Here is a 16,132-nt window from a genome sequence, read left to right on the forward strand (position 1 = left end):
CTGGGGTATAGATATAATCGGCAAAGTAACACCCACATGCGTAGGGGGACACGAGTACGTCTTAGTCGCAATTGACTACTTCACTAAATGGGTAGAAGCAGTCTCCTATGCAAAATTAACGGCCAAACATGTCGCTCGATTCCTAGAAAAGAACATATTTTGTCGATACGGGGTCCCACATGAAATCATAAGCGACCAAGGTTCCCACTTTAGGGCCGAAGTCCAAGACGTGCTCGAAAAATATCATGTCAAACATCATAAATCCTCTCCCTACAGGCCGCAAATGAACGGCGCCTTAGAGGCGGCCAACAAAAACATTAAAGTTATAATCGAAAAAATGGCCAAAAATTATAAGGATTGGCCTAACAAATTACACTTTGCATTATGGGGTTACCGAACCTCAATCCGCAACTCCATTGGAGTAACACCCTACTCCTTGGTATACGGAATGGAAGCAGTCCAACCGATCGAGTTGGAAATTCCCCCCCTCCGGATCGTCCTAGAAAGCAAGCTGCCCGAGGCCGATTGGGTTGAAGCTAGGTACGACGAGCTCGTCCTTTTAGACGAACGGAGGTTGAGAGCTTTACATCACGTGCAAGTGTATCAAAAACGCATCGCAAGGCAATTCAACAAAAGAGTCAAACCTCGAAATATCAAAGAAGGCGATTTTGTGTTAAAAGAAGTCTGCGCACCTACTACGGACCCTCGAGGAAAATTCCGGCCTAATTAGACCGGACCATATTTTGTAAAGACCATCCTACCTGGAAGATTAGTCCAACTAGCCGACATAGATGGAGCGGAATTCGCTAACCTCACGAATTTAGACCAATTGAAAAAGTACTATATTTAATAAAATTCAGTCCGGAGTTAAGGCATTTAATAATACACATTAAAAACTCATAAGCAAACATTCTGCGCATTACTCTAAACAAAACGGCATAAAACTCGCTAAAGTAGAAAGGGCGAAGACCGCAGTTTCAACGCCCAGGTCTGGGCGCTGTTATTTTTCACGCCCAGGCCTAGGCGCCTAAATTTCCAACGCCCAAGTTTGGGCGTCATTCCCTCTTGCCACCAACTCTCCCGCTTATGCAAGTGTTCGTACTCCTTTGATGGATCATCAAAAGAACCACGAACACTTGGGGGGGTAGCAGATGTGTAATGAACACCCCTTTCAAAAAAATATATAGCTAGAACTACGCGCGACCTGATTCTGACAAGATACGTAGGCAATCCTTATGGATTCGGTCCAATAAAAAAATTAAATAATAATAAAGTCATGGAACACATCAAGAGGAAAGGATATTATAAAGGGCACTATACCCTAACCCATGCACGGGCAAGGCCAAATAGAACGAAAAACGAAGCCACAAGAGTTCTCAGGAGTAAGCCCAACAAAGGAGTATGGCACGAGTCGGCAAAAAAACGAAAACCCCAAATACAGACATAAGGAAAACATGCATATGTAATACCCCAAGTAGTCGGCTAGTCTAAAAACATGTGTGCACTCTTGTATGAACTCATTTTTATATATGGAATTCTTTTTTTTCAAAATTCGCCGTTGGTTTAGAAAGCTAGTACTGCTATAATATGTCGAGGCCTCATAGCAAAGCCCATGGAAGGCTCAAAACATTCTTGCACCATGAATTCGCAAAAATAAATAAAATATATATGCACGCGAAATACAAGAATGAATAAATACAAAAGAGGAGACAAGCCTAAGACTCGTCATCGGCTTCATGTCTCCAAGCCTCGCCGGTCCATCCGCTCCACTCCCCGTGGTATAAGAACCCCCAGCCAGAATCGCCCCAAAAATGAGGCTGTGGCTGCAACTCGGGGCTAGGTTCTCGATCCACCGACACGGAACGTCGCATACGCTCCGACTCGGACCTCTCCCCGGAAGGACTCACCCCCACATCAGAACGGCGATGCCGTAGGGGCGAGTGTCGTGCCCTCTCTCTCTCCCCAGGACCGCGTCCCCCGACCGATGGTACTGCGTCGTCGGCCCCGGCTCGTCCGGTCCCCGTCTGCAAAAGAAGAACGAAAGTGAGTGACGGAAAGCCAAATAAAAGGTACAGATCAAAAGGAAAAACGGCACATTACCCGAGTGGAGTGGGGGCTCCTGCAAGAAAGTGCAGATCGGGCCCGAACCAACGCGGACTTAAACCGGTTGATCACCCCCACCATCACATTGACCGTGCGGGCCGGAACCTGAAACGGGAATATTAGTAAAAAAAGGAAAAACAAAGGATATAAGAAGGATGCATAAATGAAAGGTGCATACCGCCTGTACTCCCTCAGGTAGCGGAGCATGGAAAACCCGGACTTCCAGGACAGTCTCCACAATCTCGGATCCACTCTCCCCGATATACGAGATCCGAGCATCGGGAAGCACCCATTGTAGACACCTACTTTTGTCCCCATTCCCGAAAGGGAAGGTTCGATGATGAAAACATAAATCTCCACTTGACAACGCATCTCCTATAAAATAATGAATCTCAAATCACCCTTCTCGTTTCATCCGAAACCTGCTATTTATAGAAACCTGCTATTTATAGAAACCTGCTATTTATGGAAACCTGTTAAAAATAGTAACTGTCGTAAAGGGTAGCTTCTAAAAGTGGCAAGTCATAAAAGATAAAAACTTGTCAGAATTAGGTGTTGCACTCCAACATAAATCCTAAATGAGATAGAAAACTGCGAGAATCCTATTCCTAATATGATTCGGAAATAAGAGTTACGTATTAATTAAAATCCTAACGAGCCTAGAGTTCGTAACGGGCCCAGACGCATTCCGTCATGAAATTGATACGCACTAAAAGACTCGATTAAGTCTCAAACACTACGGATTTCAGGAATCCGAATCTAACTAAGAAAACAGCCCAGACCCTATTATCAACGCCTGGCTCTGGGCGCCGAAATCTTCGGCGCCCAGGCCTGGGCGCTGAAAATACCTGGGTACGTGTTTTTTCCTAATTCTTTGTGGATTAGAACTCTGCAATTCTATCTTTCCACAAACTCTTTTCTATAAATATAGCCCAAGTTCGACGTGAAAAAGAAAACACACAATTCATATTCTGAGTATTGACTCCAACCCCTAGCCTAAGCCTCACGCTGCGAAATTGTTCACGAGTTCTGTCGCAATCGATCCATAAATCGAACAGAACGTATCCTGTCCCATAATTTGAGATTCGTTAAATAAAAAGGAGAAATAACAAAGTCAAAGTGGTTAGTTTTCTGAGAACCGTGACGCACCTCTCAAGGGTGCGTCGTAATGTGTCCCTTTTCGATGATTTAATTGCTTTCCTCGCCCTTTTTATGAACTGTTAAACTAACTAAATCTGATTGTTCTACCACGCCTAACAAATATAATATTTTTGGGAAATTAGATTATCATGCTAGGTCCCTTAATGCTATTTAAATCAGATAATCGCGATCGATCTAGTATTATATGTTGCATATTGCTAAAATCAACTCTGATTAGTTTAATAGTTAACGCATGTCCCTTCAATTATTTATGCTGAGCTAGTAAGGATATCCTGCCTCTGGAGTTATCGACGAGCGAGTACTCCTCTCGGTAGTTACAGTCCCCCGAACCCTCAATCTCTACCCTGCGGGTGTACGTTGAGCGATCCCCACCACCAGGGATCACAAGGGAACCTACGGCCGTCGTGGTCAAACATAATTGCACTCCCTTTATGTCACGATAACCGGGGTTTGTCAGTTTTTCTCATTGTTGTTAAAAATTGAATGGCGACTCCTATATTACTAGTCAATTGGGTGTAAACTCACAGGAAATCCAATTACACTTGATTGAATAAAAAGAATCGTCACACCCACGAGGGACGAGGTCACGCATTAGCCTCGTGCTTTTTCGACCCCCTCACAGTGGCGACTCCACTGGGGATAGTGAAGGAAATACTCGTGCTTGTAGGTAATCAAAATAGCCGAAGGGTGAAACGATCCTACCCCGCGTTTATTTCCCCATCAAGTTGGGACGACCTGAAAATCAGCATATTAATGTGAACGGGCAGAACAGCATAACGAATCTCGGCTCTCTCGGGAGTTGGGACTAAGGATACCTTTTTTCGCCAATAGGGGGGTGCATACGCCGCGCATGTCGCCCACTCGGTACTTGTGCAGGTAGTACACCTATCCCGAACCCAATCGCTCGCTCATTAGGTCCCTCTCGCCTGCATGCCCCCTTGGCTTGCACTTGCGGGTTGGCCTCTTGGGCGAAATTCGTCTGTTGAAGACACTACCTCGACCGGGGCATGTGTTGGATCTACGATAGAAGCGGTACCAAACCAGGCGCAAATAACTACCTATAGAAGCCTATCATAAACTATATGACATGTTATTATCGCCTCATGATGAATGTTAGTTATGTGTAGCGAAATATGTGATTATGTGTGACAAACTATCCTAGAAAACCAACGACCTTAAAAATTGCCCAAACATTCATAGACTAATTTGCCAAAGTGTTATACCGAAATACGTGTTTCGCAAACCCGAATGATCGCCACAAAAATAAGCGACGCTCGGGATGGCCTGTAACGAATCCCACAAACGCTGCACAACGCGTAAAGGACGTTATTAGGCAAGCACGCAAATCGAAGTCGCATAAACAAATGTAGACGCAAACAGAAAACGAGAATCAGCCAGGGACGCATTTTCAACGCCCCTGGCTGGGCGCCAGAATTTCTCACGCCCGACGCTGGGCGCTGAAGTTGCTGCTTGGCCTTCCGGTCAGGCGCAGCAGCCTCGGTTCCCGCGCAAAAGAAAAAACACGTAGCACCAAAAAAGAAACGTTCGTAAAAAAGAATTGCTACGAAGGCGTAAGAAAAAGCACTCGATTCTAGAGGCGACTCAAAAAAAACAAACAAATAATAAATAACTCTTTGTGTCGTTGATAGGCCTCCTACGACGACAATGTTCGGCCCCGAAACCGAACACGCTAATAACTATGAATGTCACACGGGCAAGTGTTTCGAAAATTCAAAGAATGACCAAAAAAAAACAAAAAGTGTACCAATAAAAGAAAGAGCAAAAAACCAATGGAGAGAGTCGAAGTCTAGACTAAGTAATGCTTGAAACTTTGGGAACCTAAACTTTAGCTTATCTTATGCCTAGCACTGGTCCTGCCACTTGGTGTCGATCAGGGAATCAACGGTTAGTGCGTCTCGAAGATACATCGCCAACATCAAGTTTAGTGACTCCAAGCTCCGTCCGTCATCCCTCTTTTCAAGGATCTCCACTTCCTCAACCTCGATTCGCACCTTCAAACATTTCCATCGAAGATTTGCGAGACCAGATGGTCCAAATGACCCAACTTATGGGCCAATTGAAAATGGAAAATGAAGCTTTAGCGGTTGCACAAGCCAAAAATGACCTCGATAACGAGAAGAGGATTGAAAAAATGGTCCTACAGCAAACCATGGGGAGCAAATACTTCTCCCTCGATCCTGAACCTTTTCCTGGCAAACTACCAGAAAAGTTCAGTTCATCTGACTTACCAAAGTTCAAGGCCACGGACAATCCCCGTGATCATCTACTGAGCTTTGTGAATGCCATGAACTTGAAAGGCGTGGACAAGTCCATGTATTTACCTGCCTTTCCTTTGTCCTTGGAACCTGTGCCGCTCAAATGGTACTATCACCAGGACCCTAAGCTCTTCCCCACTTGGGAAGACTTTGACAATGTCTTCATCAAGCAATACTCGTCGAACATGGATTTCCAAGTCACCATGCACGAGCTGGAAGTTCTCTTCCAAAAGAAACATGAGGGTTTCACAACCTACTTTGCGAGATGGAGGGACCAGGCGGCCCAGCTAATCAATAGGCCTCCTGAAACAGAATTGGTCCAAAAATTCATTGACAACCTGGACCCGGCTTACAGATAACACCTTAGGTACATGGGACTCGACACTTTCAAAAGAGTTTATGATGTGGGAATAAAGATCGAGGACGACCTCGCCAAAACCATACAAAGCAAACCCACATATAAAAACAACACCTATAATCGGGGTAACACATCCCAAGCCCAAGAAGTCCATGCTGTAGAAGAGACTCCCGCCCGAAGAAGCCCTGGAAGATGGGTCCGAGACCGAAAGTTTTCCCCACTCGGGTCGACTTTGGTACAAGCCTTTGAAAGATTAACCAATCAAGGAAAGTTGAGACCTATAGGCCCCACCCGTGACCCTCCTGTCAAAAGCAAATATTGGATCGAAGGTACTTACTGCTAATTCCATCAAGGAAATGGGCATGACACTGAAAACTGCTGGAAGCTAAAGAATACCATCCAGGACATGATAGAGGATGAAGTGATACCTCTCCCTAACGCTGGCAAACCCAACAACAACAAGAGCCCACTCGGCTCTTCTCACATCTCTCTCGACCAACCAGAAAATGAGAACTTTGACCCTACGGTGTACATTACACCTCAAGGTGCACCACTCGCTGTGGTCCCTATGGATCGAATCGAGAGAGAAGTGTGCGGTGTGTGGGATGATGATGCCGAAGATATCTACCTATCTCAAGTGTCGGGCCAGGACCTCTTTATTGAAACTTGGCCCGGGTATGCTCTCATCGACACCACCACTCAAGAACCCGAAGTCGACAACCTCACCAGATCAGGAAGAATATACCAGCCTGACATTCGCCCACCTCCTATGGACGATATCCCAGTCAGACAAGCTCCTGAGAATGGACGGCACACCACCGTCGCAGAAGTCATTGAAAATCCTCTTTTGAAACAATTGAAAAGAACCAAGGCCGAAATTACCATCTGGGATCTCATGTGTACCTCAAAAGAACATCGCGAAAAGCTTATTCGCTCACTTGACCTCATCTCAGTGCCTACAGATATCACACCTGACTCATTGGTTAACCACGTCACGAGAGATGCTGGAGAAAAGGCCATAGTTTTCACTGACAAAGATTTACCCAGGGAGGGGGGTGCCCATAACAAAGCCCTCTATCTAGTAGTTGGATGCAAAGGGCAAAACATCCCCCTAGCGCTCGTAGATAACGGTTCGGCGGTTAACGTTTGCCCGTTGCGAACCGCCCATTTCTTGGGACTAGGAAGCGATGACTTCCAAACCTCCACACAAGGGGTACGAGCCTATGATAACTCCCGAAGGCCTGTGTTGGGAAAAATCAACCTTACCATACAAACCGGGCATGTGGCACGCACCACGGAGTTTCAAATAATCGACATCAAACCCACTTTCAACCTCCTATTGGGGCGACCTTGGCTCCATGACTTAGGAGGTGTGGCTTCTACCCTGCACCAAATGGTCAAACTTAACCATAACGGGGTAATACTAGAAATCCGCGCCCCTCCTCTCGACATCAGTTGTACTATGGTTGGAACGGCCGAAACTGCAGACGACCTTTATGGGTTTCAGATGGAAGAAGCAATCCAGTTCATTGAAAACTATGATCCAGCATTCCTAGACCCGCATGCATCCCGGGTCATCCCTAGAATGCTGCTAGCTCAAGGTTATTTCCCAGGAACCCCATTGGGCATAAGGAAGAAGGAATGCACATTACATCCTTTACCCAACAAATCTACTCCCTTTGCCTTAGGCTATGAACCAACGGAGGAAGATATTGATGACCGCCTGTCTGGGCTACGCCTTAACAAAGCCAAACAAACCACCCTCCTTCCCCCGTATCAAAGAACCCTTAACGGGATGTTCGTTCGGGAAGGAGAAGAACACCCATGCTGCGATTTCCCTGAACCCTTCGATCAGGATGGCTTGCTAAAACCCGGATTTAAAATTTTCCATGACTGCCACACCTTGGATGAGGCACCCCACCTCACCAACACTAAAACAGCTGAAATATTGGACAACCAAGCTCTAGGGACATTGTTTAACGAATCGAGGCCTATGGAGAACGAGACTGTGATGACTACCCTAGCTTTACAAGATGAAGGTTTCGATCCAACCCGGTTAATCTCTCCTGCATCAACACTAGAAGAGACCGAGAACGGGTGGGTGAAGACATATCAGTGGGTCAATGCAAAAGGAATAGAATTCAAGATGAGTACCGGTGAAGGACCGAAGTTTTATGAGACTAAACCCCAGGCTTGAGCCACATAGAGCACCATTAGTAAAAAGCGCCTAGTAGTTCTTTAGATTGATAGAAAAAAAAATAGAGACTTTAGATGGTCCTAAGGCCCCTTAGAATATAGGTCAGTTTTATTTCAGTGTGTTTTCCTTACTTTCCGAATCAATAAAGGCGTAATATTTCTCCTAAAAATTTTATTCTAACACTAAATAAGCACCAAATGTACTTGCAAAATACAAAAATAAAGAGGCGGCCCACTCTAGGCCCAACAAACAAAGCCCACTCGGTTTTGAAATAATGCCATGGGAACCAATTCCCGAAACCCACAAAATGAACCGCACCATCCCATTCATATCCCCAAAACATAAAAGTCAACCAGTGTAACCATAAAAATCAACCCATACAACCCAAAGAAGTCAAAGGAAATCAAAATCCAAAACGAAAGCAAATGTTGCTTAAAAGGGGAATTAATAAAAAAAATAACCCCCACCAATCCTTCAAAAACGACACGCACCTCAACCCACCTCAAAAGCCTACACAAAGATCTTCATAACTTCCGCACCCTAACTCCATTTTCAAAACTGTTTCGAGTCACGAATAGAAAGAATTGATCCGGACAAAAATGCATTTCACGCTAACAGTCAAAAAAGCCTCCAAAATAGCCTCAAAATTGACTTTAAATACGAGCAAAAATCAAGGCACAAAAAAGAAATAAATACAAGAACATCTGAAGCAAAGCGTCAAAAACGACCGCCATAAATCATTTTCAGCGCCCGGGGCTGGGCGCCGAAATTTCTGACGTCCCAGCCTGGGCGTTGAAACTCTCTGCCTGCCAAAAAATTTCTTTTCAGAAGTGCTCGTCATTTTATCCGCACACAACGGAAAAATAACGAACACTTGGGGGGTACAGTACGTATCCAAATAGGCTTACCAAAAATATAACCATACAAATTAGTCGAATTTCATTTTTACGCGACTTATGGCAAAAAACGGCAGATGAAAATAATGATAATACTTCACTCATTTGACCGATTAAGTAATATGCTTCCACCTCAGGGCATATCTACCGAAATCCGGCATACTAGAACTTATTCTAAGCTAGAACTACGCGCGACCAGATTCTGACAAGATACGTAGGCAATCCTTACCAAGGATTCGGTCCAATAAAAAAAACACATCTTTTTTGTGCAAAAAGTGTTAGACATATAAAAACATAAAAAAGAGGAGAAACAAAAATAAATAAAAATGAAAAATAAAAATACGCCTTTATTGAAAAAATAATAAGAAGGAAAACAAAGTGCTAAGAATAAAAACAAACACAACTGAAATAAATAAAAGGCACCTACACCCTAGCAAGAACTACACTACTCTAGTTCTTCCGGATCATCAAATAAAGTCTTGTAGAGGGCAATGTTCGCAGGATCCACCCCCACAGTCTTCTGCGCTGCCCCAATATCAATCTCCATAAGAACCGGCTCCTGGACACTAACTTCCAAAGATGCCAAGGCTTCAGAAACATTCTCAGTTATAGCCCGCTCAGCCTCAAGGGCACAGACAATGGTGGGAGAAGGATTATTATCATCAACTAGACTAGCCATTGTTTCTACAGGCGGCTGAGCCTTCCTAACCCATACATTGTTGCGGCGACGATCTCCGCGAGAGCTTGCATTTCTTTTAACAACAGCAGGCCCCTTCATGTTAGGCATCTTTTTAGGCCTGAAACTGGAACGGGGAGGAACTTCCTTTCGCTTTCAATCAGGACGAGCTTTCACAGTCTTAATACTATAGGTACGAGGTTTGGCAGAATCAGGACCCTCATACTTAACACGAATACGAGGTATCAAAAGCTCAGCCGGCTCCCCATTTCGAGCCTCGGTCCTCACATCTTTATCATCGGAGCTCATCCACAACTTGTAGTTTTCAGAAAGACCCACAAAGCCATTTGTATCTACGGCCCAACGCAGGAGACCATCATAATACTTAGCCCCTGCTAGAACCCGTGCTTGTGAAAAGGCCGCTACCTTAGGTGGTACCGTATCAGAAAAGGGGATAGTCTGCCTTAAACCATATTGACGCATGACTCGGTAAGGGAAAATATAAATGGGACGAGATAGCCCCAACAAAGAAACATAAACCGATACATCAGAACCCCCTGTCATAGTAGTCAAACCCCACCATGGTACCACCCACTTAATAGAACAAATGCCATAAGTAAAAAAGGAGGTCCATTCGGCCTCGTCCTGGCCTTGGTGCAAGTATTTTCGGTTACCCAAGGCTATAGGGCGATAATGTTTAGGATCAGCAGGAGCTTCCAAAAGTCTAAGCCGTTCCACGAGCCAAATCTGCAAAAAGCGGGCACGATCAAAAAATAATAAAAGAAAACGGTTCCTGGTGCGCAGTTTCAACGCCCAGGACCAGGCGCCGAAAATTCCAGCGCCCAGCCCTGGGCGCTGAAACTCATTGTGTACGCAAAAAAAAAAAACGTGTATACGTGCGCAAGGAAAAATCGATTACCTGCAGTAATAGGGGGCTTCCCTTAAAATGTTCAGATTTGGCATCCTTCTTCAGCTCATCCGCACTCAGCAAAGTCTCGGCAACAACCAACGGCATAATAGAATAGCAACTTTCCATCTGGCTAATCAAGGGGATCAACCTTATGTCACCGAACGCGCCATTGTTATTCGACAGCAAATAGTGATTCAACAGGCAAAACACAAGGGCTCGAATATTCAATTTCTGTTCGGTCATATTCTTACTAGGCCTGAAGTGATGTTTTACAAGTTTTGCCAAGTTAACCGCGTCACCTACAACAATTTCAGCAAACATGTTATCATCTAGTCCTAGGAAAGCCCCTATGGTTGTTTTACCCTCTTCAATAGTGCCAGGGGTAGCAGGAGTAGCATTAGTAGGATAACCAAGGATCGCAGCAAATTCATCTAGCAAAGGACATATTTCGTTGCCCCGAAAGGCAAAAACATGATGATCGGAGTCCCAAAAGCTTAGGGCAGCATGCAGAAAGTTATGATCAATATTAATTTGTTGTAAGCCTAAAAGTGCCTCTAAGTGGTATTCTTTTAACAAAGCCTTTTCTGTGGGAGTAAGGGCCCGTAGCCAACGCCTAACAGTCCGTTGGAGTGAGAAAGTAGGGATCGACATGGCAAAAGCAATGAGTAATTAAAACACAGCAAAAAGAGAGAAAGAAATTGAGAGTGGTGGAAAATAGGGACGTATCTAGCCCCTATATATAGCTGAACGCACCCAGTGACATCCTGATCCCATTCAGAAACGTGTTAGGAAATCCGAAAGTCAAATATCACCAGGAAAAGACTTCCAGCGCCCATGGCTGGGCGCCGAAATGTTTAACGCCTTGCCTTGGGCGCCGGAAATGCAGCCCAAGGCCCAGATTTCACAAAACGCGGAACAGGAAAGGACTTAAAACCGTGTTGCTAAACACGAGGCCCTATTGCAAGTAGGATCAAGCCCAAAAGCACCTTTAGCTCCCAAATAAGCAAAAAAAAAAAACAAACATTAAAACTTGGTCGAAACTTAGACTTGTCTCAGAAAATGCTTATGTACACTTTTCAAATCAAAATACATATCATGGTCATTCTTCGAAACACCAAAAATGTGTGTCGTTAAGTCGTTGGTTTTCCAAATAAAAAATGTTTGTCTGTCAAAGGATTAATCCGGGCCAAGCTAAAACCGGATGTCGCCTGAAAACTGAAGTCGCACTCCACGGCTTCGCTAAAAGTAGCACACTACTATAAAAGGTCGCTCGCACATACGAGCATGACCCCAAACATAATTACAAGATGCGAAAAACGACCGACGAGCCCCAGTGCTTGGGGGCTCGCGAAAAAATATACTCCAACAAGGAGCGCACAATCAAAATCACATTCCCAGACTACGCCATACACCATCTCGTGTTTGGATATCTCAAAAAAAGGCAGGTTCGACCTCGATGAAAGGTCGTCATTGACACTTGTGCATGGTCCTCTGATCAAAGACCAAGTAGTGGCAAAAATCGAGCCGTAAAGACTAGCTCAAAACCACGAAAGCAGACGGTCGCAAGACAAAGGTCCGTCTAAACCCGTTGTCAACCCACGTTCAGGTTACAACTAAATCCGAGCATGCCTCGAAAGAATTCGCTCTTGCAAGAATGAATAAAAGAAATTCTCAAAAAAAAAGAAATCACGAAGAAAAAAGTAGGAAACTTGCCCATCTTAGTGGGCAGGATCGCGTCACGAACCACGCGAGTCCCAAATTGAAAAACGAATTCAGAGGCGTCCACCCTCAGCGGACAGGGCTCGCCCACCCGCAGCGGGCGGGGTCTGCGTCACTAGCCGCGCAGGTCCTCAGTTTTCGAAAAATAAAATCTTCAAAAACAAAACGAAATAGGCTCGCCATCTTCAGCCGGCGGGGTCTACGGCGCAAACCACGTAGGTCCTTATTTTCAAAAAATAAACACAAACAAATTTCAAAACAGATTCGTCCACTTCTATCGGACGGGGTGTCCACCCTTAGCGGACAGGCTCGCCATCTTTAGCCGGCGGGGTATGCGTCACTAACCGCGCAGGTCCTTAGTCGCTGCAGCGATAACTTTTTTGGTTTTCCGTTTTTCCAAAAAACGATGTGAGTAGCCTTTGGTTTTCCGTTTTTCCCAAAAACGATGTGAGTAGCCTTTGGTTTTCCGTTTTTCCCAAAAAACGATGTGAGTAGCCTTTGGTTTTCCGTTTTTCCCAAAAACGATGTGAGTAGCTTTTGGTTTTCCGTTTTTCCCAAAAACGATGTGAGTAGCTTTTGGTTTTCCGTTTTTCCAAAAAAGAACGATGTAAGTAGCTTTCCATTTTCCAAAAAAAAATTCAAAATTTGGTTTTCCGTTTTTTCCAAAAAAGAACGATGTGCTGGATTTTCCTTCATTTTACGTCCCATAAAAACAAGGGGGTTTTCTCGTTTAGCTAACCCTAAAAATGAGAATCTTTAAAAAAACATTTTTACCTCGTGATTGGGCTTGGCCAGGCCCAATTACACTTTATAGCTTTGATTTCGAAAACATCTGTAGCTACTCCCAATGACAAAGTGAGTGAGTTTCTACGCACCTTTAGATCCTTCCAATGACAAAGTGAGGAAGTTTCTATACTATTAGTTGACAAATCTCAATGACACGTGAGGGATATGTCGACACTTCAAAGTGATGACCCTTAAGTCAAATGTTATCACTCGGGGGCTCGTGAGACCCTCGCAAAAAACAGGTCATCCTGGCTTGTGTGACGCACTCCGTCTAATACTTTGACCATCGTCTTACACCAAGACTCAGTCAAAGTGGGGGCTAACTGTAAACACCTACTTTTGTCCCCATTCCCGAAAGGGAAGGTTCGATGATGAAAACATAAATCTCCACTTGACAACGCATCTCCTATAAAATAACGAATCTCAATTCCCCTTTTCATTTCACCCGAAACCTGCTATTTATAGAAATCTGCTATTTATAGAAACCTGCTATTTATAGAAACCTGCTAAAAATAGTAACTGCCGTAAAGGGTAGCTTCTAAAAGTGGCAAGTCATAAAAGATATAAACCTGTCAGAATTAGGTGTTGCACTCCAACATAAATCCTAAATGAGATAGAAAACTGCGAGAATCCTATTCCTAATATGATTCGGAAATAAGAGTTACGTATTAATTAAAATCCTAACGAGCCTAGAGTTCGTAACGGGCCCAGATGCATTCCGTCATGAAATTGATACGCACTAAAAGACTCGATTAAGTCTCAAACACTACGGATTTCAGGAATCCGAATCTGACTAAGAAAACAGCCCAGACCCTATTTTCAACGCCTGGCTCTGGGCGCCGAAATCTTCGGCGCCCAGGCCTGGGCGCTGAAAATATCTGGGTACGTGTTTTTTCCTAATTCTTTGTGGATTAGAACTCTGCAATTCTATCTTTCCACAAACTCTTTTCTATAAATATAGCCCAAGTTCGACGTGAAAAAGACAACACACAATTCATATTCTGAGTATTGACTCCAACCCCTAGCCTAAGCCTCACGCTGCGAAATTGTTCACGCGTTCTGTCGCAATCGATCCATAAATCGAACAGAACGTATCCTGTCCCATAATTTGAGATTCGTTAAATAAAAAGGAGAAATAACAAAGTCAAAGTGGTTAGTTTTCTGAGAACCGTGACGCACCTCTCAAGGGTGCGTCGTAATGTGTCCCTTTTCGATGATTTAATTGCTTTCCTCGCCCTTTTTATGAACTGTTAAACTAACTAAATCTGATTGTTCTACCACGCCTAACAAATATAATATTTTTGGGAAATTGGATTATCATGCTAGGTCCCTTAATGCTATTTAAATCAGATAATCGCGATCGATCTAGTATTATATGTTGCATATTGCTAAAATCAACTCAGATTAGTTTAATAGTTAACGCATGTCCCTTCAATTATTTATGCTGAGCTAGTAAGGATATCCTGCCTCTGGAGTTATCGACGAGCGAGTACTCCTCTCGGTAGTTACAGTCCCCCGAACCCTCAATCTCTACCCTGCGGGTGTACGTTGAGCGATCCCCACCACCAGGGATCACAAGGGAACCTACGGCCGTCGTGGTCAAACATAATTGCACTCCCTTTATGTCACGATAACCGGTTTTGTTAGTTTTTCTCATTGTCGTTAAAAACTGAATGGCGACTCCTATATTACTAGTCAATTGGGTGTAAACTCACAGGAAATCCAATTACACTTGATTGAATAAAAAGAATCGTCACACCCACGAGGGACGAGGTCACGCATTAGCCTCGTGCTTTTTCGACCCCCTCACACCCATCCCCCTAACGAAGGGTCAGGAACATCCTGCACAAAACACAGTAAACATAAACACATGGGCACGAACATGAAGACACTGAGAGAAATCAATAAGGAAAAAGAGTAACTTACAGCGCCGGGCACCGGGAGACGAAGAGAATCCTGGATGAACTGATGATAGCTAGCTCCCGCTATCACCAACTCCGTCGCCGGCACGCCAGTCCTCGAATGGGCCCTCCACGCCTCACCTATCGAACGAGTAGACAGCATGGTCGCAGGTGGAGGCTGAGGCACCGAAAAAACCTGACAGTCTGCATACGTACCCGCTCTCCCAGGTACCAGACAGGGTCGCGACGGCCAACGAACAAAACCCGCATCTGGCTCAGGGCATAGATATCCCTGACCGAAGCATAAGCACCCCTAAAGGAGAGCCATGGGGTCCAGACCACCTGTTTTGTGAATACAGACACGATCAGATCTCGCACATAGAAACAAAAATGACCAAATACGAGATAAAGGATAAGGTGTTGCACATGCTCAGGATTCCCGTCCCGGATGAGATCCCACACGGTACCGGGCGGTGGACCGTCAGCTTCTTCTTCCAACCCCAACGACGACCGGCAGGGTACTCCAAAGGCCTCTGCCCCTTTCGGGGAGCCAGCCAAGGCAAGTGCTCAAAGGCCCACAACTGTAAAAGAAAAAATAATAATAAATACATCAGAAAAAGGCCCAGTAAAGGCGAGAAAACAAAAGAAGGGATAGGCACACACCTCGATCAAACGCGGCACTCCCACCAATGCAATGACAAAGTGATGTCTACGCGGCTCCGAGTCTCGCACCGCCAAACTCATCTGGCCTACGAGCGTCGCATAACCCAAATCACCCCAACAATAGTCGCCCAGCGTAGACACGTCCTCCACCAGGCCTATCCACCTCGGGTCAAAAGTGTCAGTAGGACCCGACAGAAAAGTGGAAGTGATGAAGTGGAGGTAGAACAGCCGGGCCTGTCTCAAAGACGACTCCTCCACCCCACGCTCCAAGGCCCACATCAGGTCAGCAAAAGGTATCCCACGGGGCTGGTACGAAGGCAATCTCGTACCCAGCCACGAGCCCAGGAGCCTGGTACCCTCAGCAACAGTCGGCGGTGGGCCATCCGACCTCAGGCGAACGGGGTTCCCTGTAAAGGTCAAGCCCGTCAAAGCCGTGTAGTCCTCGGGAGTGACCGTCATCTCACCCCAAGGAAAGTGGAAAGTGTT

General features: G+C 45.0%; 1 protein-coding gene across 1 annotated transcript; it reads right to left on the reverse strand.

The window, feature by feature from the left end:
- Nucleotides 1-1,559: 1,559 nt before the first annotated feature.
- Nucleotides 1,560-2,202, reverse strand: LOC130462499 (uncharacterized). Its single transcript, XM_056830838.1, has 2 exons — nucleotides 2,101-2,202; nucleotides 1,560-2,024 (listed from the first exon to the last, which is right to left on the reverse strand). The coding sequence occupies exons 1-2, from the start codon at nucleotides 2,182-2,184 to the stop codon at nucleotides 1,716-1,718; spliced, it is 393 nt and encodes a 130-aa protein (XP_056686816.1). The 5' UTR covers nucleotides 2,185-2,202; the 3' UTR covers nucleotides 1,560-1,715.
- Nucleotides 2,203-16,132: the final 13,930 nt, after the last annotated feature.

This window comes from Spinacia oleracea, chromosome 6, assembly GCF_020520425.1.
Source record: "Spinacia oleracea cultivar Varoflay chromosome 6, BTI_SOV_V1, whole genome shotgun sequence".
In the NCBI taxonomy this organism is placed as follows: Eukaryota; Viridiplantae; Streptophyta; class Magnoliopsida; order Caryophyllales; family Amaranthaceae; genus Spinacia; species Spinacia oleracea.

Excerpts from the sequence above, each read along its gene's own strand:
- LOC130462499 (XM_056830838.1), bottom strand. The coding sequence starts at position 2,184 with ATGGTGGGGGTGATCAACCGGTTTAAGTCCGCGTTGGTTCGGGCCCGA. Across the intron at positions 2,025-2,100 it reads GGAGCCCCCACTCCACTCGG|ACGGGGACCGGACGAGCCGG; the intron begins GTAATGTGCCGT and ends CTTCTTTTGCAG.